Source organism: Engraulis encrasicolus, chromosome 1 (genome assembly GCF_034702125.1).
Source record: "Engraulis encrasicolus isolate BLACKSEA-1 chromosome 1, IST_EnEncr_1.0, whole genome shotgun sequence".
In the NCBI taxonomy this organism is placed as follows: Eukaryota; Metazoa; Chordata; class Actinopteri; order Clupeiformes; family Engraulidae; genus Engraulis; species Engraulis encrasicolus.
The window spans coordinates 53,588,045-53,614,499 of record NC_085857.1 but is presented as its reverse complement, the minus strand read 5'-3'; the positions used below and the strand labels follow the sequence as shown (position 1 = coordinate 53,614,499).

Genomic DNA, 26,455 nt, shown 5'->3' with positions numbered 1-26,455 from the left:
GCCAAACGGTTCATTTTCTTCTCAAAATCACTGGTAAATATACACAAAGAACACGTTTCAAAATGGAACACATCGTTTTCTGTACACACTTTAGCAAAACACTAGAAATATGGCTCAAAATGAAATACGGCATGAGTCAATCATATTACACAACACTTCAAAACACTGGCTATTGTCAACATTACAGAGGTTGCATAGACTCTAATGCTTCAGTTTACAGGTAGCCTGCATGCATTCAAATCATTTGCGCTAAATTTCCAAAGGCAACAGGATTGTGACCTCATGTGTTGATGACGTTCAAGATGATTCCAGCAAGAAGTAAGTTTTACTGTTGAGGAGGTAGCCTACAGTAGAAATACTGGTTATGATAGAGCATACAAAGTTTTGCAATATTACGTACTTACAGTGAACAAAATATCATGAAACAAATACTCATAAAACCACAACCAAGGCAGTTGCCTAGGGCGCCAAATGTCTTGGGAGGAAAAAGCTTGAAAATCCCACAGTTGAGGCGGAGTATGTTTTGCCAATTTATCTCCATATTGATGGACAAACAAACTAAATAATTTCTGTTTTAGGGAGATGGGTTTGTCTTTTCTGTTTTTCTCCTAAAAAAGCGCCGACTTGTTCCCCTACGCTGTTGACCGTAACACAGTTGAGTAACACAGTTGACTGTTTTGAAAGTGTTTCTGTGCTATTAGTGTTGAAAAAATCCTAACAGATAGGCCTACTAGGGATTATCTCTGGAGAGGCAAGTCTTGTGTAAGGAGGACGATTAAATTCAAAGCAGACGTTACAGGGATTTCTAATGAAAAAGTGTCAGTCTGTAGGCCTATCACAGTCATAAAATCCTATTCATGAAGCTCAACAATCACATGTTCTCAGTTGCACAGATTAATGACAGGGCTTGAAAACGAAATTATTTTTCAATCGTTCCGTTCCGAACGGTTCTGGAAGGCCTTTCTTTAACGTTTTCGTTCCTGAATTCGTTCCGCCACCAAAATTTAGTTCCTGAACCGGTTCAGAACGCAAAATATTGTTCGTTCTTATCGTTCCCGGAAGTGTTTTGCGGGCCCATCAAGTCTATTTTTATGGACTGTACCTTATACCTAGAATAGGCGTACCCATTAGTATTTGCCCTTGATTTACACAGTAGCTACTCTATCCCCAAAAATAATAGGCTAAATCACAGGCGGCATCCAAAAACATTCAGATAGGCTATCCCTCTCACATTCTGGATACGTGCTAAACTCAAACTGGCTGTAAGTTTTATCCATATGGAGATCTTGCGCTATAATTCCTAACCCTGCATGGTGTAGATATGGTGTAGCTGGTCTGTTGCTGACAAATATCTCAAATTTCCTGTTTAACTCTACAGTGCAAACACTTCAATGTATGCTTCAGGGTATGCTTTTGTGAAATTTTATGAAATATATAGAGAACAAAATAAACCGTTATTAACCGGTTTTGTGGATTTCAGAATAACGTTTCTGTTCAGGAACAGTTGAAGACCATTTCGTTTCTGTTTCTGCTCCTCATAAAATTGCCTAAAATTCCGTTCGTTCCCGTTTTCAGTTTTCGTTCCTTGAACCGGTTCAAAGCCCTGGTTTTAAATGACATCGTATTTGTCCATAACACTGTTGACAAAATAATCAAGCAAATGTTCGCTTTCATAAGAATATACAAATGATTTAAGATTATGGCAATTAGTTTGTTTGAAAACTTAAATGTATACACGATGGAAGCATCTAGGTCATTTAGCTGAAAAAAATACTGATAATTGACATTTTGCGTTTGCCAAAAGCGCACTCGAAACGTATAATCACTCATGAACATGAATTGAAGATTTTGTTCGGCCTATAAACATTCTTCCCTTAAATAAACGGTTCTTTCCAGCTGCTACACAAGCATTTTCAGTCTGTGATTGTGAGACATTTTTTTTTTAACCAAACAACTGAAATTGGAGGGATTTATTATACTTTTATCAATAATCTGTTTACTATACTCTTCGTTATGTCATTCAAAGGCATTTTTACTGAAATAAGGATTTGGATGTTGTATTTCCAATTTTGACACACTGTGTGTAAGCATTTGAAAATTAACCATAAACGATAAATACGTTTTGTTGCTGTGGTTATCCTGTGTAAAGAGAAATGTTAGCATTTTAGAAATGCATTCATTGACTGCTAGTTTAACTGTATTAAAAGAGGGAGGATCACAGCAAATTGCCCACAGCAGAGCCAGGCTATAATCCGGGAGCCGTGGGGTTGAACCCAGAATTTTTTGATAAAGTTGATTTTTTTTTTTTTTTTTTTGCTTTATCTTTCAGGTAGGTTTTCAAGATTCCAGACTATGCCCGTTGATATCCCTTGAGCATTTCCAGATTTTGAGCCTTTTATGTTGGATGTGCTGCAGCCACAGGTTACAACAGGTTTCTGCCCCTCTTAATACTGACCAAATACCCTATACCAGTGGTTCTTAACCCGGGGTGCGGGCACCCCCTGGGGGTGCTCCTGAGATTTCAGGGGGTGCGCAGGATTTTGATTATGTTGAGGTTGCGACCAAAATTTTGGTTGGGAACATTATATTTAGTCCAATTTAAGACTAAATTAAAACATGCTTGGTCCCCATTTAAAGTCATCAAGGTATTGATTAATGTCCCAAGCAAGAATTATTGCAATTAATCACTTAAAATCATTTTTAGTATGTATACACATGTAGAAGTTTGGGTTGGGGGTGCGCGACTTCTCTTCGGCACAGGTAAGGGGGTGCGTTAGGAAAAAAGGTTAAGAACCACTGCCCTATACCATACCTATTTTTGTGTTTTTGATGTTTACAAGAACTGGTGGTGAGGTATGGTCATCAGTGTTTGGGGGTGGGGCATTGACCCAAAAGTTGTTATTCCAACTTTGAGAGACAAATGGTTGGGAGTCAAAAGCCAAATATCAGCCGAATCTGGCTTCATTGTTTTTTGTTTGTTTTTTGCTGTTGCCCAAGGTGTATCCATTGAGACACCAGAGGGTGCTCGGTGATATCCCTTGAACATTTCCAGATATTAAGCCTTTATATTGGATATGCTGCAGGGCTTTTCTGCCCTACTTAATGCTATGTTCACTAAATACCCTGTACCATATTTATTGTTAGTTTACATGGTAAAATGTGTATAAGAACTGGTGGTGAAGTATGGTCAGTGGGGGTGGGGCCGTGTATATTTGGGGGCGGGGCATAGCCCACAAGGTTTTTACCGCCTTCATGTTACGTTCACCAAATGCCCTCTTGCATACTAACTTTTCTGTTTGTTGATATGCCATAATGTGTGTAAATCCTGGTTCTGAGCTGTAGGCATGGGTGGGGGTGGGGCCATTTCTTTGGGGGTGGAGGTATCCCCCAAAAGCCTGTTAAGGCGAGACAACGCAGGTGAATATGGTACATTTTTAAACTTACAGATTTGAAACTTAATCAGCTAATTTAAAAACCTGGACCGGAGATAAATAATTAGGCTATATGTAGGCAATGAGCTAATTTTTATATACAGTGCCCTCCATAATTATTGGCACCCCTGGTTGAGATGTGTTTTTTAGCTTCCAATTATTTTTTTTTTTTCTAAATAATATGGGACCTTAATGGAAAAAAAGAGAAAAATCCAACCTTCAATACAAGTGCATTTATTCAGTGGGGAAAAAAATCCCACATAAAGAAATAATTATTTGACATCAAATAATGTGTGTCACAATTATTAGCACCCCTGGTGTTAATATTTTGTACAACCCCCTTTTGCCAACAAAACAGCACCTAATCTTCTCCTATAATGTTTCACAAGATGGGAAAAGACAGAAAGAGGGATCTTCAGCCATTCCTCTTTGCAGAATCTCTCTAAATCATCCAGAGACCTGGGTCCTCTTCTCTGTACTCTCCTCTTCAGCTCACCCCACAGGTTCTCAATGGGGTTGAGGTCAGGGGACTGAGATGGCCATGGGAGGAGCTTGATTTTGTGTCTGGTGAACCATTTCTGTGTAGATTTGGCCATATGTTTAGGGTCATTGTCTTGCTGAAAGACCCAGTGACGACCCAGCTTCAGCTTTCGGGCAGAGGGCAACAGATTTTGATTTAAAATGTCCTGGTATTTCAAAGCATTCATGATGCCATGCACCCTAACAAGGTTCCCAGGGCCTTTGGAAGCGAAACAGCCCCACAGCATCACTGACCCACCCCCATACTTCACAGTGGGTATGAGGTGCTTTTCAGCATGCGCATCTTTCGTGGTACGCCAGACCCACTTAGAGTGTTTGTTGCCAAAAAGCTCAATCTTGGTCTCATCTGACCAAAGCACACGGTCCCAGTTGAAGCCCCAATACCGCTTGGCGAACTCCAGACGCTTGCGTTTATGATTGTGAGTGAGGAAAGGTTTTCTCCGTGCATGCCTCCCAAACAGCTTGTTGGCGTGTAGACAGCGCCTGATGGTTGATTTGGAGACTTTGTGACCCCAGGATGCTACCATTTGGTGTAATTCTGTAACAGTGAGCTTTGGAGATCTTTTGATTTCTCTTACCATCCTCCTCACTGTGCGTGGTGGCAAAATAAACTTGGGTCCTCGTCCAGGCTTGTTTACCACTGTTCCAGTTGTTTTGAACTTCTTAATTATTCCTCTCACAGTGGATATGGGCAGCTGCAGTTGAGTGGCAATCTTCTTGTAGCCTCTGCCTGACCTGTGAAGGTCGACGCACATCTGCCTCACTTGTATGCTTGTGTTCCTTTGTCTTTCCCATGTTTAAGAGTGGATAAGAGAAATGGCCTCGGTGTCACGTCATATTTATACCCCAGGGAAACAGGAAGTGATGAATTACTAATTAAATGTTCCTACATACTCTGGTAAACTTTGTAAACTACTGTAGAAATGACAGAAATGCTTCAATTATATTTATTTCCTGGGAATTGTTAAGGGTGCCAATAATTGTGGAACAGGTGATTTAATGAAAAATGATTCTTTTTTAGTCAGGGATTTTTTTATTTTCTTACAATTCATGTGAGTTGAAGGCTACATTTTCCTACAATTTTCAGTGTGACAGTATTCTTCTGCAATAAACACTGAATTTATTTTAAGACTTTTAACACATCTCAACCAGGGGTGCCAATAATTATGGAGGGCACTGTATGTTAAAATATCACTGCCTATTTTGTAATTCATGTGTAATGACCCAGTAGGTAGGATGACCAAATCCACATTTCCCGTTCTTTTTGGTGAGACGAAAGTGATAATACAACAGTAATTTAATGTGGTAATGGTACAGTACAGGTACCATATTACATATTGAAATTGAAATGTGGCAATGTCAAGTTGCCATCACAGTGAATGTCAGAGGATCAAGGGTTAATGAGTGCTCATAAAAGTCCAAAATATCCTTCAGTGGAGTGGAGTGTGTGTGTATGTCATAAACAAAAATAATAATTACAATGAGTACATTGAGACATTCCCCAACAGTGACAAGTCATTATGAATACAAAAACTTTACATCATGTGCTCAGCTCTACAAACTAATATATATTTGAACAATTTAGTTGCATTTAAATGCATTTTTTTTAACTTTTGCATTTTATCATTGGAAGTGACTGTTCACAGCGAAAAGTAATTACAACAATAATAGCAATGACAGTTAATAACAATGGTCGTAATAACAATAAAAAAATATGTATCATTATTATTATTATTATTAGACAGTCAGGTTTCATTATGAACACATGCTGAACAAAATACATAAACTTACTGTGTAAACACGCTCAACTCTACAGACTTCAACTAGTGGCCAGGAGTTTCAGAAATAGTGGCCAGGAGTGTTGTCCTTTTCATGACGAATAGGTAACATGTAAAGCATGCACAATGGGATCTCTCCATTATCCTAACTCATGTCCTCCATCTGTGCTTGTGGCCTCGTGATTTGCTGACGCCCCGCCGTTGTGGAGAAAACAAATGAGTTTCCCCCGCCCTCAGCCTCTCCTTGCCCACAGCAATTTTGGGGGACTTTCCCCCACTCAACACCCCGATTGCAAATGAGAACATTACCTTTGAATTGTGCTTTTGCCCGACAGAGAACAACACTTTTGCCGCCAGTGGCATCACAAGGCCACAGTCACTATAGGGAGGGCGGGAGTTAAGATATTGGAAAGAAGCCAAGCTGTGCCACCCCTTCCACGCAGTAGGCCTTCTCTCCTTCGGGAACGTATTCGTGAAGTCTAAGCCTTCCGGCCCCAGAAACACTTTTCTCACGCTGTTGCCATTGGTTGGACGCCTGGACGCTCCTGTGTATTTCCAGACCCTTTTCCTGTGCAAAATCTGACCTAGACTGTCGGCAGTCGAAGGGCTTGTGTCCCGCTTGAATGTGTCGATTCTCTCCGACATCTGTTGCTTGTGGAACACCTTGCTCACCGCCCGGTTGACCGCGGTAGGGTTTCTCCCCTGTGTGAACGCGGCGTCTGTGTGTCCTGAGGTTTCCTGCCCAGGTGAAACTCTTCCCGCATGGCTGGCAGTGGAACGGCCTCACTCCCGTGTGGACGTTGCGGTGCTCTTTGAGAGTCCCTGCCTGTGTGAAACGTTTCCCGCACTGTCCACATTCGTAGCGTTTCTCTCCAGTGTGAACGCGCTGGTGCACCGTGAGATCGGCTGCCCCTGAAAAACTCTTCCCACACTGTCGACAACCATATGGGTTCTCTCCTGTGTGAGTAAGCTGGTGTCGTCGGAGATTTGCTGCCCGTCTAAAACCTCTCCGACACTGTAGGCAGGGGTACGTCTTCTCTTTTGTGTGAACGGGCTGGTGTACTTGCAGGCGTGTCTCTGCATTTAAGTTCTCACCACAAACCAAATGAGGGTCTTCTCCACACTTGTTCTCCTTGTCATTCGTTACTTCTTGGCCTGGCTTGCTAGTGCAGCAGTCGACCAGACCCACTGATCTGCTTCCCTCCTGGACCGGAGACTCGAGACCTGGAGGGGAATGGCTCGTCTCAGAGGAGCTCAGGACTGGAGCCACGCCAGAGTCTCCATCCTGTTCCTGAAACCCATGAAGAGATGAAAGAAACCATCAACATCACAATTGCAAAATGAGACAATTAAAGTCGCCACTTTGCTGTTTCTGTGAGTTTGCATGGGCACTGTTTATTTACTAATGACTCATTTAAGCATCCGCTGACTGGGTAAGCGTTAAGGCCGTAAAGCGGCGTACACACACATTACTAGCTTCTCGCTTGCTCGCCTACTCGTCTCGCTGGAACACATTGGCATTCTATTGAGTTCATTCGCTGAGCAAGTAACTAGCTGCAATGTGTGTGTGCGGCCCTTAAGACTTGTAGCCCAAAGCTTGCCAGTTTGATTACCGACCCGCCAGGTTGGTTGGGGTAGTAATTATCATCCAGTGCTCTCCACCATCCTCCTCCATGACTGAGGTACCCTGAGCATGGTACCGTCCCAAAGCACTGCTCCTTTAGACCGCCATTTGGGGCTGCCTCCTTGAATGGGTGAGCCATAAATGCAATTTCATTGTGTGTAGTTTATCTTTTCAAAATTATCCTGTCTAACTCTGTTTTCGCTGCCTAGCGTGAGATGACTGAGGCCGCCTCAACCCCTCCTGCCATCAAATGTTATCAATTGAGTGCTGGCCAGTGCCAGCAATTTTCAACCTTTTTTGAACAGCCAGTGAATATTTTGTGTTAGACCTACAGATACATTACAGTGCTTGTTTAAAAGTTTATATACATGAAAATGGCATATACCTAGCTTCTTCTATTTCTAAGTTAGCCCACTTTAAGCAAGGGTTAGTTTAGCTAAAAATTGTGTATTTTCTTCTTTTTGTTACGCATGTGCTCTTTGACTCTCCGAGTTCAAATTGAGGATCTAAATGTATTTTCATGCCCCATGTCTTAGCCTGGCTCTCACGCAGACCCTTCGTGCTTTCCTGCTCAACTTTGTGAGCTCGCACGAGGGTCGGGAAATCTTAGACGAGCCTGAACGGAATCAGAAATATCATAGCCTGTCCAATCAGAATCGTGGGGCGGGGTATATACAAGTCAGTGGTTGAAGTAGTATGTGAGTTAAAAAAAGCCATGTGCAGTATATTCTCCAATCAGGTTCGAGCTGTTTTGAACACACCCACGCCCTTCCAGAGCTAAGCGATTGACAATGTTCCAGATGGTTGCGAACCAGGTTACCATGTCAATCTTCGAAATTCATTAACAAAAAGGAAGAAAGAAGGAAAGAAACGCATAGGGAGTAAAAACAAGTTTTTACGTGACATGGGAGTCAATGTGTTAAGAAGGGCGACCCTGAATGACAGTGCCTGAATCACTGTATCTGCTAAACTTCAGTTTCGATGACTACAAATGAGGAGGAGGTCTGCTGTGTGTGTGTGTGTGTGTGTGTGTGTGTGTGTGTGTGTGTGTGTGTGTGTGTGTGTGTGTGTGTGTGTGTTATGCTTTTGGAGAAGAGTGTCACTGAATGAAGCACCATTGTACCTGCTCCAGTTCAGCTTCAATGTATTCAGATGAGGAGGAATTGGTCTGCTCTGCACTGGGCACAGCTCCCCCTACAGGAAGAAACACAAACAACAACGGCAAAGAGTTGATGGTGAAACCACAGATCTGTATAAGACTAGATTAGGGCTGGCCGATTAACCACATTTTTTCCCCCATAAAAAAACTTGATTCACGATTCCATTCAATCTATCTCAAAAGGGTACGTCAGTCATGGAAGAGGATGGGGGAGACCACTGGTTTATCATTCCCCGCACCAACCTGTCGAATGGAGAATCGAATCGACAACCTATGGGCTACAAGTCTGACACCCTAACCGCTTACCCATGACTGGTCACACTATCAGCGGCGCTGACCACCGTACCTAGCCCGGGACAAAGTTATCTGGAGGGCCTCCCATCTAATACAATGTAATGAAGACCCAATTCTGGCCCTCCTCCTTCCCTGGGCCCGGGACAACAGACCCCTTTTGCCCCCCCCTGCCGGCTTCCTTGCACCAGAGAGGAAAGAAGTGCTCTCTTTATTTTTCTTTACTTTCTGCCTGCACCCAATCACCATACATGCCATAATTAGTCCGAACTCAGATTCTACTAGTCAACAAAAAAGAGGCTCTTCTGGCGGCCATATTTGTATCTTGGCACAGGTCAGGTGTGTTACGTTTGTAAACGTGTAGTAAATGAAGCACACTGACACACGGATTGTGACGTTAACTCATCGTGTTTATCTCGCTCAAACTCCCCGAACCCCGGGCAAGACCCAAGCAATAGAACACAACATAAGTAAGGGTTAACGTTCGGCGAGAAGGTCGCTACCGTGGAATAGCAGCACGACAGAGAGAATCTTTAGAGGGGTCTTGTTCTCTCTGAAGTGCTGCTATTCCACAAAGCGACCGACTCGCCGAAAGTTAACCCGCTTATTATATGGATATACTTAGGCTAAATGATTCACACACGCGGGGACATTTCTTTAGACCTATTTAATGTTAAGATTGTTGCTGCGCAAAACAAAACAGTGCCGTTGTGGAACACCGCTAGGCAACAGCTAGGTAGGCTAGCCAGGACAACAGGTGTTGTCTATCACAGCAGCTGATTAGAGTGACAAAAGACCGGACCCCCTGCGGAGTGATGTGAAACATTCGCTTTAGCCACTGACTTGTATACAAGCCAGTGGCTTTAGCAGTGAACGTCTTGTTGCCATTGACAGCGGTAGCCAGGACAACGGGTGCTGTCTATCACAGCAGCTGATTAGAGTCTTGTTGAAAAGTCGCTTTAGCAGTGAAAAGTCTTGTTAGTCTAGACACATTTTTCATATTTGTGAATGTTAGAAGCATTTTTTAGTAAAAGTTGGGAACCTATGTACTTAACATAATTTAAGTGTGCTGAATTCAACTAGACTGGTTCCCAAGCTGGATTTTGAGGTTTTGACAGTTAAATTTGAAAAACAAAATGGCTGCCAAAATATGCGATTTTTGACAGAGCATTTTTACCAAGTATTGCTGTACTTGGAAATAAATGCTCTTTTCTAACATTTTGTGTCCCATTAATGTTTCTTGATGAATGTGTCTATTTTAAAAAGTATCAAATAGCTTCTAGAATGCTAATAATGCTAATATTGTAGGTGTTAGCCTAAACGTTTCAAATATTTAGCTTTTCTAATAAGATATTTGTAGCCTATGTGTGTTTATATGAAAATTTATATAAAGTTTATATAAAGAAAATTGATGTAAGTATTTTAAAAATACTTAGCATAATGTTAAGTATTTAGTGTTTCCAAAAAATCACTGAAACTTGCTATTGGCACTTTGAAAACTGTCCAGAAAACGCTAGATGACACCATGATGTTACATAGCCTATACCATAAGTAATTATTTTGTGCCATTTTGAAAAGTGTTTAGACATAAATTAAATATTCTATCAGATGCTATTGCAGACATTCCAGATAGTCTATACATGCTCCTCAGCCTGGTTGTTAGTGGCCAGACATCTCTTGAAGATGATGGAATTGGTGGCAAGGAAAAACTTGCTCAAAGCAGAGTTCTGAGTGAGGCTAAAGCCCTTGTTTATTGTGTCAGTGATGGCAAAAAAATGGACTCCTTATCAAGCTATTGGGTAAAAGACCTAATACGACTATTCAACCAGGCAGGTCATTGTCTGAGTTACGACCAGGTCCTCCAAGTCCAGGACCTCCTTAGCTGAGAGCACTCTAAAAACACTGAACCAAGACAGTGGTGCCATTATTCCAACAAACATTGCGGCAGATAAATTCATCCACTACACATCAGATAACATTGATATCTTGGATAAAACACTTGATGGGAAGAATACTTCCCATGCAACACAAATAGCAGCATGGACAAGAGGCCAACCAATTGATGATTCTGTTAAATATATAGAGGTGTCCACTAGACATACATTAAATGTGCCAAATGCCCTGATGGAGCTAGGATTACTCCTAGGACATTCAAACCAACTTTTTCAGCACCCATTGCTGAATCATGCTTTGGCAAATCTGGAAAGGAGCACACGTATGCTAGACAAGCAAAGGCTACGGGTCTAGCTTTCTTCTTCCACCGTCAAAACTTAGACATGAAGACTTCTTGGTCAGTGTTCAATCAGTCACTGTCATCAAAGGAACAACAGACTGCTGCGGGGTATTTGCCAATAGTCCTCGCTACTAAACAGGATTTTGATACTTTGAATACAGATGCATTGTTATATCTTCACATTTTGGACAGGAACATAGCGTTATCACAGTTGACCAAGCATTGTACTGCAGACTTAGAACAACAAATGAATACCTTGCCTAGGAGGACATCACATGTCAATGAACTGTCCTAAGGCCATAGGAGAACATATGATTGGTTCTGGACTGACCAATGTATGGATGGTGGATTGCTTGGATAAGGCCCTGTTGAACTTGTTCTGGGAGGAAAGGCATATAACAAAGCCATGGCACACAAGTTGACTCTGCAATCCATTTAGGGTATTCTCATGCCAAGTCTTCTATACCTGTCTTTCTAGGATGGCTAATGGTGATGATCCTCAGACAATTAGTGAACTGATTTCATTCCATGACCAGGAAAAGGACAAAAGTCTTCTGCATGATATTGTTGAGAGTCAATCTGATGATGTGAACTGGTGGCAGTATATGGATATGGTTACTGTTCTGCTGCAATACACAAGAGCACAATGTGAAGCTACCTGGGATCTTCATTTTCACTCTTTCAGCCTGATGTTGCCCTACTTTAAGCGGTATGACCATCTTAATTATGCACAATGGGGTCTGAATTCCAAAAAGGCCACTTTGTGGTCAAGAGATCAGCTCACAAGTTTAGCCAGGTGGATTCTGACCAGGCTATGAAGGGGGTTAATGTCACAGGCAATAAAAGAGCATCATTGTGATCACCAAGGCAGCCTCAGCTTTGTGTAGGTGGACATTCTGTTTTAACCTGAGATCACACATTGCAGATCAAACATTTGGAATGTACAGTGTCCTCCATGGCAGCAAGAAACTTCACAATGACAGAATCTACTCACGGCAGATTAGAGACGATACGAAGTAAAAGTTCTTTACACACATTTGTGCGTACCCGGTTCCTTGGACTCACGTCTCCTGACTGAGTTCACGAGTACCCTGAACGACACGAGTTACGAGAGCTTCTAGTTCTAGGACTAGTTCTAGCCCGCTCTGTCCCTTTGTTCTCTTGACTATGGTCGACTGCTGGCAACGCATTTCAGTGGAGTCAGACTCTGACTCCCCTCTGGCAAAGCGCTCCGATCTTCCGCCTACGGACTCTTTATCCCAACTCCCTGCCACCACAGAGAATCTCATACAGCAGGGACTGACCACCACCCTAGTGGCTGATGTGGCTTCCCCAGCTCGAGCAGCTGCCTCGGAGCCCCTTGGGCAACCGCAGGCCACTGCACTTTGCATGAAAGTAGACTCCAAAAGTCCTGCATAATACACCACGAGCGCCTTCGCCTGACGCCTCCCTTCTTCCCCTCCTGCAAGGAGGCGAGATTTCTCAGGGTTTGTCCCCCCTTAGCCCACGGGGCTCAGGGGCCTCAGCTGAGAGCGTAGGGGCTTCGCCCCCTCCTGCTACTTTCCCCTCGCCCGTAGGTTTGAGTCTGGATCCGGACCAGGAGGAGGACATGCCCCAGCCCAGGGGCCACCTGCCCCTATGGGTCTGGCAAGGGAACATTTGAACCTAACCGGTTTTCTGGATAACGTTATCAGGACAATTCAAGGGGCGAGGGCCTAATCTACTGGGACACTGTATGAAACTGAAGTGGTCTGTCTTCGAATGCTAGTGTGACCAACGCGACAAGACAACTTTTCAGTGTTCAGTACCGACGCTGTTGTCCTTTCTACAAGACTTCCAACACTCTGAGTGCCCATCCACTAGATACTTGCGCCCCGTGCTACGTCAGACGATTACCCCCTGGGATATCTCTCTAGTACAGGAGGCTATGTGTGGGGCCCCTTTTGAGCCCCTCCAAGAGGCGCCCCTCCAAACTGCTTTTGCACACCACCTTTCAGATCCGTGGAAGAGAGGTGACAACACAACTTGTGCCCTGTGCACGCTTTACGCATCTACATGAACAGGACTCACTCTTTTAGGAACACTGAGCAGCTGTTTGTGTGCTTCATCAAGCCCTCTACAGGGCTCAGAGTTTTGAAATAGAGGTCTCCAAATAGTTGGTTCAAACCATTGCCCTGGCATACGAGTCCAAGGGTCACTAACCCCCGGCTCAGATTAGGGCTTACTTTACCAACGCAGTCTCTACATCTTGTCCTCTCTTCAAGGGTGCAGCAGTTTCAGAGGTGTGCAGAGCGTCTGGATGGGCCAACCCCGCCACCTTTGTCCGGCTCTACCGGCTAGATGTGACCACGTTGCCAGGGGAACATAGGGTTCTGGGCAGGACCACTGATTGTCTGTAGGGTGATGGAATGCTATCCTTAGGGCCAAAACATACCAAGGCGGAACGGAACGGTCGCGGGACGAACGCAGTCTTTCTGCTTAGTTTTGGCCGGTGTGTTTTTCTCTGCCTTTCACACTGACAGCGTCGGCGTGCGCGGCCAGTCCTGTTAACCCCCCCTCCCCCACCTCCCCCACAGCTAAAGCCGGTAAAAAACGTGTCCGTTCTGCGACACTTTACCGCCCTGGTGTGTAAGACCCCTTACCGTGCGAACACAGCGCCGGCGTTCAACGTGTGGAAAGATGCAGAAGTAACTGACTTTGTATGGGAGAGGAGGCGGCAGAAGCGTGAAAAGCAGCAAACGTGATTCGAAGAGAGGTTTGGCATCAAAGTGGCTTATTCACACGCAACCGTTCGGTTTTGACAAAGTGGACATCCCGCCCACGACACAGTTGATTGGACCTTTGGCGTGATTGCAAAGGTCTTCAGCTAATCGTACAGCTGAGAGTGTGCTCCCATAGAGATGGACATTCATGTCCTAATATTTAGTCTTTAATTTAGATAATACTATCTTCTTTCTCTCTCTTCTTCTTTCCAAATCTTATTGAATGACAAATGTGTATGATGATGTGCTTTTACAGAGACTATTGCTATTGAATGCCAGTTTACGAGGATATCACATTATTAAAAAGGCATAATTATAGTTATTTTTATCTTGTTGCCATGACATTTTGCCTTTGTGTAAGTGTAGGAATACATGTTGAATGCAAACATGTGAGCATTGCACATTTATTTCCATGGAGAAGTGGTACTTTCTAACGCATTCTGCCCAAAATCAAGAATTTCGGCGGCCATTTTGTTTTTTGCTCATTTCATGGTCAAAAACTCAAAATTCAGCTTGGGAACCAGGCTAGCTGAATTCGGGGTACTTTAATTATCTTAGAAAACTAGGTTCCCAACTTTTACTAAAAAATGCTTCTAACACCCTTATAAAGGGCCTTTTTCTGGAAATGCTTCTAGTCTATGTTGCCATTGACAGCGGTCTGTTATAGACCAACCCGTCCGTTATCGAAAAATAACAGACGTCCGAACGTTGGGGAGCCCCGTTGAAATGAATGGAGCATTCGACAGATGACGTCACAACCATATAATAATACAGGCATAACACAATGCTGACAGCACAGTCGAACTAGCCTGAACGGATATAACAAGGTGTTCACACCTTTATCATAAAGAGTTGCTGCTCTCTTTATTTTTCTTTACTTTCTGCCTGCACCCATAATTAGTCCGAACTGAGATTCTACTTGTCAACAAAAAAGAGGCTCTTCTGGCGGCCATATTTGTATAAAGGAAATGTGAACACCTGGCCTGTGCCAATGTGGACCCACATTTTCCACCTAATTTCAGGACACATGATGTGTATAGTCTTAAATTACGTTCATAAATGGGGGAATTGATATGCAAAACAAATATCACGTAGTACGGCAGATTACATCAACTGGGCTGATCAGCCACATTGGACTGCTGTTCCCGCTGCGAGACGGCCACGCGCTAGATAGAGCTCTGCTCCACCTGGCTCACATTGACTCCACAAGTGTAATTGCCTTACTCCAGTATTTTATAACATGAAATATCAAATGTAGATCCATAATCTCCAAAGTTACAGCAAAGACGTTTTCCAAATTATTCGGTTACAGTTGGATTAAAGGTAATTTATAAATATTGCTATAACCTAGCTCATATGATGGCCTATCAATGGAGCCATCACTGGCTCTAGCATCTAGGTCAGAATGAGATGGGGTTGGGGTTTGCCTTTCTCTTGTCAGCGTTTTAATTACGTGTTACTAAACCAACATCCAGTGGGATAGCAGGTTAGGTACTCACTTCGTGGACTACTGCCGTCTCCCAAATCTGTCTTGGCGTTAGCCTCGGGTGTTGCCTCTCTGAAGTACAAATCTGACTGGATTGACGACTCTGGAATCTCTTCTTTCAGTACTTGTACCTCTATTATCTGAAACGACTCTCTCGATGTAGCAATTGTTGATGCTGGCAAACTTAAGTCCATTATAACATTGCAATCCGAGGAAACTGCACAGCCACATTCCTCTTCCTTGATTACCAGCTTTGGAAACGCCGTCTCGCCCTCCATGTTAAGTTTGACGGGAAACACGTTGCATTCAGTAGACGTAGCCTAGTTCTACTTCTAGAGCCTGCTACAACTAAAACACAACGAGTTCTGCAGCAACGAAGCTCTGAGGGGAAATTGATAAAATAACACCGAAAAGAGCTCACCGCGGAAAAATTGGCTATGATGACACGTGTGCCAACGTGAGGGTATCAGAAACAACAGCGCCCCGGCCCGAATAAACTTGTGATTTAATGCCAACAACTAGAACGATTTTAACACAATTGTGTAGTAGGCGGAAGTTGATTGCAAGACAAGTCATACACGGGGAATGATATCAACGATATTCGGAGTTCCCTTTAAAGTGTATCTGGTAATATCCATTGCATATTATGGTCACACCACACATAACACCAGAGCCGTATAAAGAAATAAAAAAAGATCTTTATATAGCCTACGGCTCTGCATAACACAGTAGTATTGCCATCTACTGGACGAAGAGTGCAAGGCCCTATACCAACCCTTCAGTTCCCAAAGCCAGAGACGGGGCCATTGTATATTATTTATCAGAAATGTCTGTTTTATATAGCAGATAGATAATAGATTTTAAGAATCACATGCATGTCTTTATCTTGAAAAAGCCCTATTATGACTTAGCCTGATTGTCGGCAAGTCACTAGCCTGGCTAATATGACCCACTCTCCACTTTAAACAGGCACTGGATTCAATAACCAAATAGCAGTGAAAGCAAGTGCCCAACTGGGAAACTCCAACTCCTATGCATTGTGACACAGCACACAACAAATTTGCATTTATGCCTCACCCATGCAAGGCCAACCCCCAATGGCGTGTGGCGGGACGGTACAGTACAGTACCTCATGGAGGAGGATAGACCACTGGTTAATTACTACCCCCACCAACCTGGCAGGTCGGAAGTCGAACCGGCAACCTCTGCACTACAAGTCTGACACCATAACCCAGGGATGTCAAACTCAGGCCCGGGGCCAAATTTGGAAGAATGAAAAATTGTGCATTTGTTGACATGTCTTATTTTCCACGTGTGCAATTTGTGATGCACCATATCTTAACTAAATGTTACATTAAATTGACTGGCAATGACTCAATGGATAGAGTGCTGGCCTTTAGATCAGAGAGTTGCAGGTTCAAATCACAACCAGGTCCTTCATCCATGGCTGAAGTGTCCTTGGTACCTGACCCCACATTGATGTAATCAAAATCCTGTAACTAAAATAACTATTATCTGCTTTGGATAAAACGCATCTGCTAAGTATTACAGGTGCACTGTGTAGAATGGTGGAGAGAGAAGGTACTGCAACTATGCAGCTCATTGAAACTGTGTTGTCTGCCATTTTTTTTTCATGAATGACAAATATGACTAAAGTTCGGTATGTTTTCGGGCTAAAAATGTCCATTTCTGAAAATGAAATTCAAAATGGCAGACGTGCATAAGATACCCAAGAAGCACAAAATCTGGAAAGAACCTGATAAAAAAAAGACAGCCATAAAAACACACAAGTATGGTGGCGAAACAAGTTGTGTATACAAAATAGTTTTTTTTTAAACAGCCCTTCTCTAGGTCAAAAAAGTGCTTTATTTGTCATTTGTGCATAAACCATCTACACATTCAAATCCTTGTGCAGACCCTCTGAATCAATCAATAAAAATGACACAACAATAGGCATATGACAGCATAAGATATAACAGATATTAAGTGCACACGTAAGGTATAGAAGACAATCCTTATGAGGGGATCATGAGACTCAAATTAACTCAATACGAGACAAAAAAAAAACAAAAAAAAAACGTAATGGTCCACAATAACATTCAAGGCTTGACTGGCCACCTGGCATACAGGGCATTTTCCCGGAGGGCAAACAGTCCTTGAGAACCGATGCTGTTGTTTTTGTTGTTGTTGTTGTGATTGTTGTTCGTTTTCCTTAGAGACCGGTTTTTAACATAGACCGTGAACTGACTAATCATACTACTGTCGAATACGAGAAGGGGCTGTGAGAGGGGCTGGTCAACGTCAAGAATGCCTGGCCTGGCCCGGCCCTACCGTTGTAAGGCACTGGGCTGCTTGGCCGCAGACCTGGATTTAACTCCAGCCCGTGTCATTTGCTGATCCTCCCTGTCTCTCTCTCTCTCTCTCTCCCTAATCATTCCCTGTCTATCTCAATTGTCCAGTATCAAATAAAGCCATAAAAAGACCAGAAAAATATCTTTAAAAAAAAATAAACTGTTAAAAATGCCTGGCCTGTTTTACGGTCTGTGTCCAGTCCTGGTAACATTTGTTAATCTAGAATCTAGATGGTGATCACCTAATGGAGTTATTGGGGAACATTGTTGTTTTGAAAACCCTCTTTATTCCCAGCGTCATAACACCAACCAGTGGCACACACCCACAAGCTGTCAAAATCAAATGAAAGTACACTAATGCCCCTCCCATTTGCGATTTAGCATAACCCCACCCATCACTTTTACCGCTGCCTCCATCTGAGCACCACCCTAGGTCTACCCATCACCCCCTGGGAGGCTGTAGAGCCTTCTTGAGCAACACTAAACTACAGTAATCCAGTCAATTTCTGACTGGACATCATAATCATCATCATCATCATCATCATCATCATGAAACATCATCATCCCCCTCCACCCCGTCAAGACAATGGGCTCCTTTGTGATGGCTCATTGCTGCGCAGTCAGCACAGTCAGCGCAGCATGCATGCCCAATGCAAAATTATGATACATACTGGTGGTTAGATAATTATGGCTAGATTAAAATGGCAAGGTGCGCTTGGGTGCTGCCCAGGGGTCCGTATTTCGAAAGCGTCTTTGCTAATGACGGTAGCAACGTCCTTCGTAAGAGTGACTCAAGTCTCTCTCGACAGCGACGCTCACCACTAAATCCAAGGGAATGGTAAGACGGTCTTAAGACGGTCTTAAGACGGTTAGCAACGACAAGAATCGAGAAACGGACCCCAGGCTAGTGAGCCTAATGCTAGGTGCATGTTATGATATGCTTTTGGCGCAGACGACCCAAAACAAGGGCAAACACACAGGCAAACAGACAGGGTGGGTCATTGCAATACCTAATTCGATCCCCTACTATTTTTTTAATGAGTATCCCCCAGGGGGGGAAAAAAATCATCCCTTGCCCAGGTGGGGTTTGTCGCCTATATGAATCCGTTGTTTCAATTTAATTATTGTTTACCCTTTTGTTTGCTTTCCGCCTCATGGCCCTAATTTGGGTTCAGAGAAATAAATAGCGCATCATCTGAAAACAACTGCTTTGTGTCTTCCTGAGTGCTCAACAACTGCTCTAAGACTGCTGGGCGACGTTACCCTCAACAGCATCACCCGGTAAAAAAAAAAAAATCATCCCTTGCCCAGGTGGAGCTTGTCTGATGTGTGAATCTGTTGGTGCTTTCTGAGATTTCCAGCTGTCGAAAAAGTCTTCCCACACTGTGCACAGAGGTAAGGTTTTTCTCCAGTGTGAACACGTTGGTGCACTGAGAGGTTTCCAGCCGTCGAAAAACCCTTCCAACAATGTTGGCAGTTGAAGGGTTTGTCGCCTGTGTGAATACGCTGGTGTACTCTGAGATTTCCAGCAGTTGAGAAACTTTTACCACACTGATGGCAGTTGTAGATTTTGTCTCCAGTGTGAATGCGTTGGTGTACTAGGAGATTGCCAGCCGTCGAAAAACCTTCCCCACATTGTCCACAGTGATATGGCTTCTCTCCTGTGTGGATGTGCTGGTGTGCCGTCAGAGACACCAGCTGTGAAAAACCTTTGCCACACTCAAGACACTGGTAGGGTTTCGCTGCTGTGTGAATGCGCTGGTGTATTCGCAAGTGATCCTCTCTTGAAAAACATTTCCCGCACTCTGCACAGTGGTGGGACTTCTGCCCTGTGTGAATTTTCTGGTGTTCTCTCAGAGTTGTTGCTCGTGAAAAGCTCTTGCCGCACTGTCCACATTGGTAGGGCCTCTCTCCTGTGTGAATTCGCTGGTGTAGTTGGAGAGCTCCTGCCTGCGCAAAGCTCTTCCCACACTGTCCACAGTGATAAGGTCTCTCTCTGGTGTGAATACGTTGGTGTCTCCTGAGAGAATCTTTCTGTGAAAAACTTGTCCCACAGTCTGCACAGCGATGAGGCTTCTCGCTTGTGTGAACGCGACGGTGTCTCCTTAGACCGTTTGCTGTAGTGAACCGTTTCCCACAATGCTCACAGTGGTGGTGGTGCTCTGTGGTCTTCTGTGTGTGTGCTTTCAAGGTTGTCTTGTTATTGAAGGCCTCACAGCAAATAGAAAAGCAGGGTTTATTTAATGCCTGGGTCGGGGACGTTGATGGTGCCATCATCATGGACTCAGGATTTGCAGATGAAAGCGGTTCCTTTTCTGTCCGCAAAGAAAAAAGCACAAGACAAAAATCATTGCTTCATACAGTATGATTCTCCAGCATGTCTTTCATTCTGGTTAGAAAAAAAACACTGAAATGGTGAAGCATGCATGCACGCTGCACAGCAATGTACCATCACAAACACGGCCACTAGTTCTTATCCTGATGTCCCGTCGCCCCAGGGGTCACAACAACACATCCAAAAGGTTAACCAAAATCAAAACAAAATTAAAACAAGTCATGGGTGTCTCGAGTAAAAGGCATTGTAATTTTTAGTACGTAAAAGTAGAAGAATATTGGCTTGGGGGCAGGGGGGGCGTTACTTGTCTCAGACACAGTTAAGGGGGGCTTTAACCAAAAAGGTTAAGAACCACTACAGTATGTGATGACGCTGAAATAAAAAGTAGGTCCAAAACCTTTGTCAGCAGCACTGACCTTCCCAGAAGCCTAGCAAAAACAGTGGCAGACTGAGGAACAGTTCATCAGTTTCTTTGCAAGATATTTCAAACTTACTCAATGTATTAGTAGTATCATTGTGGGTAAGTCCCAAATGGCAGCCGTCTATAGCATCCTCTGAGGTACACACTCCACCATGCTCCTGCTTCACCATGACGGAGAGCCCTCCTGCAGTAGGAAACAGATCCAGTCCAAACTCTTTCACAAACACAGGTCAGAGTAACCGGTAAACTTCAGTACAGTTGTTCAGCTGCTGAATGCCATAGCTTAACCCATTTTAGCCTTAAGCTGTGTATACGTTGTTTGACCTTTGGCGCCTGGAGTGACATGTAGGCTGCATTCAGATTTTAGCTTTCTAATTGAAATGTGGGTATGTTACAGCTGAACGAACACATTCTAATGCAAGATGCATTATTTCATTCATGTTTTTATGTGCTTTGGAGGCTGAGCTATTTAGGTTTTAATAGGCAGAGGGCACCTTTTCCCAAATAGGGCTGAGGCATTCAGCAGGCGCTTTCTGAAGGTGACTTGGGCTAAAATGGGTTAATGGTTAGAGTGCAGGCCTTTAGATCAGAGGGTTTCAGGTTCAAATCCCACCCTTACCAGCACCGTCCCCCATGGCTGAAGTGCACCTAACCTCACATTGCTCCAGGGACTTTAACCAATACCCTGTACCTAAATGTCTAAAGCCATATTTAGATGGGACTAGTTTAATGGGGAGATCCGAAAGCGCCATGTCAGTAAAGGTAGCAGAGTATGTCGGTAAACTTCACCGAGAGTTTTACCACCTGTGAAACGGTCTGGACAAATGTTCCTTTGTAATACTAATCCCTTCCGAATGCAATCCGTAAAGATGTCTGGTTAAGTGCAAGAAACACACATAATATCTAATCTCTCAGGGCTTGTAAACATTACAACCACAGTAAGCAGTCAGTGTTGTTAGGGAGTTGTTCCAACATGTGTTAGCTGTCGAAATCAGGCAGCATTCTCCAAATGGAAGGACACGCATACGGACACATTAGAATGGATTCTGATGGGTTAGTAAACCAGCAGGCAATTTTAAAATTGTTCCATGAGGAGACCAAATGCCTCCATGGATTTGCAATAATATGCTCAAAAATCAATAGCACGACAAGACTGTCACAACAGTGTGTGAGAATTTACCCCTTCCACTTTCTGTTCGTTTACTGAGGTATTGTAATCCAGTCCGAATCTGCCATTTCTATTGCCAACGTCCAGAGATAAAATCACATTTCCCCATGTGCATTAAAAAAAAACTCGTCCCGTCCGAATAGGGCTTAATTCAGAATTCATGCTACCCATTCACTAATGTTACCTTTTTCATGAATACTTACCACCACCATCAAATTCTAAGTACCGGTATTCAATATGACTGGAAGAATTGCACTTTTCATACATGAAAAGGGGGATCTTCTCCATTGTCCGCCATTTTGAATTTCCAGAAATAGCCATTTTTAGCTGTAAAAATGACTGTACTTGGGCCATAATAGAAAATATTAGTTTATTACTTAGTAAACTTTCATGAAAAGATCAAATTTGGCAATAGGCTGCCCAGTTTCAATGAGCAGCACAGTTGCAGTATCTTTTTTGACCATTTCCTGCACAGTGTCCCTTTAAGAAGATTGGGATAAAAGGATAAAAGCATCAGCGAAATGTAATGTAACATCACAGCGGCTAGTGTGATACATACAGTCAGGATGTAACACTGTGCTATCCCAGTGGGGTTAAAGTAGTGCGGCACCTGTGGGACACCACTGCTTCCTAAATACAAACCTTCCCAATGACCTGCAAGAACATTTTAATGATGATAATAATAATAATAATAGTAATAATAGTAATAATAATAGTAATATCAATAATACAAATAATAATAAACGCACATAAATAATAATACTAAATGCACATAAGAATAATAAAATGTAACATCAGTCCAATCAAGTCAGATCTTGGCCGTACATGAAAAATTACATCATTATACACTTAGCTGATGCTTTTTATCCAAAGACACTCACAGTTATTTTAAGTTCAGGGTATTGGTTTACAGTCCCTGGAGCAGTGTGGGGTTAGGTGCCTTGCTCAAGGGCACCTCAGCCATGAAGTGAGGTAGGCAGTGGAAGGGTGGTATTCGAACAGGCAACCCTCTGATCTAAAGTCCATCTCCTTCACCACTAGGCCATGGCTGCCCCAAATAGGCTTAAGATGTGATTTTCTGTACCTGTAGAATCCATGAGGGAAACATCTGGCTCTTCTTGTTTGATGATCTTCACAGGTGTGGCCCAGTAGGAGGGGTGCATTCCATCACCACGTTCTAGAATACCAGACTCTTCACAATGTTCCAGAACATTAGGCTCTCCTTCTCCGTGTTCTAGAACATTAGGCCCTCCTTCTTCTTCATCTTCTTCTTTTTTCACATTCCAGTTCAACTCTACAACCCAAACATATGAAATATAGTATGCTGTCACAGGCACAGAAACTGGTAGGTTTACACAGTGAAGGGTCGCAGACAGAATGGACGTTTTATAAAAAATGGATACAGGTTAATAGTTAACATAACTCTCTAAATTAGTAACAGTACTACCTCACGACACAAATACATGTTTTTAGTTTTAGCTCTGCCGGTGTTAAATGTGTGTAGTGTGCGTGCATGTGTGTGTGTGTCCATGACCTTTGACAGTGCAGAAGGTATGTAGGCCTATACAGTGTGCATCTGAACAGTATGTATGAACATTATAGTGTGTGTGTGTGTGTGTGTGTGTGTGTGTGTGTGTGTGTGTGTGTGTGTGTGTGTGTGTGTGTGTGTGTCCCTGACCTCTACTGGTGTTGAAGGACGTGTTGTGGCCTTTGACCTCCACCTGGTACTGGCTATTGGGCTGCAGCGGGGTCAAGGTCACACTGAAGGTCGAGCCAGACACACTGCTCACCATCCACTCGCCAGGGTCACCCACCTGACACACAGGATGGAACACACATGAACACACACAAAGAGGAAGACATGATGCACACACACACAAAGAGGAAGCATAATACACAACTGTTTCTTTGTGAGTGATTTCCTCTGTGTGTGTACTGTATGATGTATGTGCGTGTACTGTATGGTGTGTGTGTGTGTGTGTGTGTGTGTGTGTGTGTGTGTGTGTGTGTGTGTGTGTGTGTGTGTGTACAAAGTGTACTTTAGTGTGTATAGAGTGTACCTTTCCGTGTAACTTGTGTGAGTATCTTGAGAGAGTGTGTATGTGTGTACCTTCCTGTACTCTGTGACAGGTGGGTGTGCGTCGTTGTGTAGCGGTTTCCAGGTGAGCTCATGAGCGTCGGCCCCGACAGTGTGTGGCTGGAGGATGATTGGTGCGTCGGCTGTTACATGACCTCTCACCTCAATGATGATTGGTCCATCAGCCGGGGTCAGGGGCAGTGCTGCACAAAAGATGTGTGATTTTATGTATGTAAAAATATCGCCAAGTTTCATTTTGTGTAACTAGTCACACAAGCATATTCATAGAGGGAAGATGTCGAAGAACTTGGTCACTAATGCAGGGGCGTAGGCAGAAATAATAAAACAGATGGGCCCAGAAAAAATCGGACGGGCCCAACCCGAAAGCGTATAGATACAGTAGATATTATAATATCGTGCTCAAAAATGATACTTTGAAATTGAAATCATAGAAATCACAGAAGATGAACCAGACTTTTGACAAAATGATTAATTATCGCTCAGTGCTATGCCATTAATTATAGTTCAATGAGGCAACAGTTGACTGTCAAGTGTGAATGGGGTGGGCTTGGATGTCTGGGCGGGCCCAGGCCCACCCAGGCCCACCCCTGGCTACGCCTATGCACTAATGGTGCATTCCCAGAGGGTGGGAGATGGGATATTTCTGACCTCCTACTTACTGAAATGCATTGGAACGCCTGTTAAAGCGGAATGTTCAAGTCGCGAGCTGGGGCCAAATCGAAGTACCCCAACTTCGAAATCATGACGTCAACACAACAATGACAGTGCACAGCATGGGTGCACAGTGATAGAAATAGTTCAAGTTTGACTTGCTGGTTGACGCGTTCAAGTGGAGCTGCCTCCTGGTTGCATATTGGGAAGCTCCTACCGCCGGGGAATGAGACATAAGTCAAACTTCAGCTGTGTTTGCAATTCCATCATTGCCCGCACCTTTGTTTTCCAGCATCTTCCGGCACATTCTATGGCCTTTCAGTTTCGGCATCTGCAAAGACATTAACCAGACAATCAACTTTACTGACAGTGGCCTCGGTTACTTGGGACATTTAATCCCGAACCATCTCAATTTAATTCCCAATAAAACTTACTTTCACTTTTTACCTCGTGTAATTTGAAAAATAAATAAAGATGCAATGTAAACGACAGAACTATTTTAAAATTTGAATTATTAATTTGGAATTAAAAATATCAAATGCGCCCAGTGGCATGCCAAAAACAACCACCTACTCCTTTTCAGAAACTTGACATTTGTACACATTTTTTTTTTTTAAATCACACACAATAGCATGTGGGTTAAGGTGCTAATCCAGCCAATCACTCGTTCCTGTATGCAATAATCTCCAAAAATCTCACTAATAATAATCTCATTCTATAGTGAATGAAGAATATCAATTAGGTGCATTTGTTGTGTTTAGGCGATAATGTTTTGATCCAATAAAACAGTATTTAATGTAGGCCTATTAAGTAAAGTAAGTGCTCAGGTAATGTAATTATAGTAAACTACAACAAACACCTTGGGATACACAATCTACATTGCAGCAGAGATGGAAAACCCTGGACTGGCAGAGTAAAAGCAGGTCTGCATAGGTTTTCCTTCTACCTGTGCTCTCAACACAAGTGAATTGATTTCCGTAATTAGCTCTGTCTGCACTCTCAACACAGCACAGGTGATTTCATTCATTATTAGCTCATTAACCTGACTTAGGGGGAATTAGGATCAGCTGATTTGTTGAATTGGCTGCCAGGAGGAAAACAAATGTGTCAGGATTTTACTTTCTGATCGGCACCCATTTTTTTCCTCACCTCTGCAATCTAGAGCTATAATCACCGGCGTTGAAGGTCTTTCAGCAGAATATTCCTCTCTGAACAGGAGTGCATCAAGCCTACATGGGAATAGAGGGGGGTGCACATATGTGAGAGTTTCCATAATGATATACCCTACACCAGGGATGGGCAACAGGAGGTCCAGGGGCCACATGCGTCCCGCCTCCTCACTAAATGTGCCCCGTAGGCCTAGCCCTAGCCCGCTCCTTTCAAGTAGACTGCTGCCGTGCATGGCGAGTACGGGTTGTGGTTAGGCTGTCACTGTGCACAAACTTGACATGGATTACGAATGGCAAACGTTCCTGCAAGAAATATGCATGCTCAAGCATCCTGGGCCTTATCCCCTTGTCAGATACAAAGTGGGTAACATAGGACCCATTGATAGGATTTTTAGAAAAAGGGTCCTAAGCTCCCCTGTCCCATACAAAGACCAGGGAACATACCGTAGGTACGCTCCCGATAAAACAGTAGGCCTCATTTAAAAATGAATGACAATATATTTTCGTAAACGGCTTCTGAATCAATCTGTTGTAATTATACCGTTGGCCACCAACACAGTACATGTCTATTCCTTCCAAACAACATGGGCCGCCAGTGAGCCACGTTGTGTGTTTAGGCCAGGGGGCCCACACAGTGTGTGATTTATGAAGATGATATGTGGCTGGGGGTATCAATCTCTCAAACTCAAACTCTGATTTGCATTCAGGTCTGTGGCCCTCCTAATCATAAATGTTGCCCATCCCTGCTCTGTACTTTAAATGGGCTCAAATGGTTAGATCCTTGAACAGTCTGTAAAAAAAAGGGGGGGGGGGGTCCCAAAATAAATGGTTACAGTGATGTTAAATCAGCTAAAAGCCATCGGGTCCTCATTTTCTTAACTCAAGGATGCATGCTAGGGATAGATTACCAGGTTTGCCCATTTTCTGGAGGTAGGCTTCATACCCAAAGTTTTCTACC

The 26,455-nt window shown here is 43.4% G+C and overlaps 2 protein-coding genes across 2 annotated transcripts; both read right to left on the bottom strand.

Moving 5' to 3' along the window:
- Positions 1-5,250: 5,250 nt before the first annotated feature.
- LOC134454848 (zinc finger and SCAN domain-containing protein 2-like) lies at positions 5,251-15,837 on the bottom strand. Its single transcript, XM_063206004.1, has 3 exons — positions 15,318-15,837; positions 8,497-8,567; positions 5,251-7,040 (listed from the first exon to the last, which is right to left on the bottom strand). The coding sequence occupies exons 1-3, from the start codon at positions 15,580-15,582 to the stop codon at positions 6,147-6,149; spliced, it is 1,230 nt and encodes a 409-aa protein (XP_063062074.1). The 5' UTR covers positions 15,583-15,837; the 3' UTR covers positions 5,251-6,146.
- Positions 15,838-17,782: 1,945 nt separating this feature from the next.
- Positions 17,783-25,940, bottom strand: LOC134454763 (zinc finger protein 883-like). The gene is made up of 7 exons (XM_063205925.1): positions 25,478-25,940; positions 24,608-24,659; positions 23,690-23,859; positions 23,258-23,393; positions 22,664-22,873; positions 20,485-20,595; positions 17,783-19,970 (listed from the first exon to the last, which is right to left on the bottom strand). The coding sequence occupies exons 2-7, from the start codon at positions 24,657-24,659 to the stop codon at positions 18,952-18,954; spliced, it is 1,698 nt and encodes a 565-aa protein (XP_063061995.1). The 5' UTR covers positions 25,478-25,940; the 3' UTR covers positions 17,783-18,951.
- Positions 25,941-26,455: the final 515 nt, after the last annotated feature.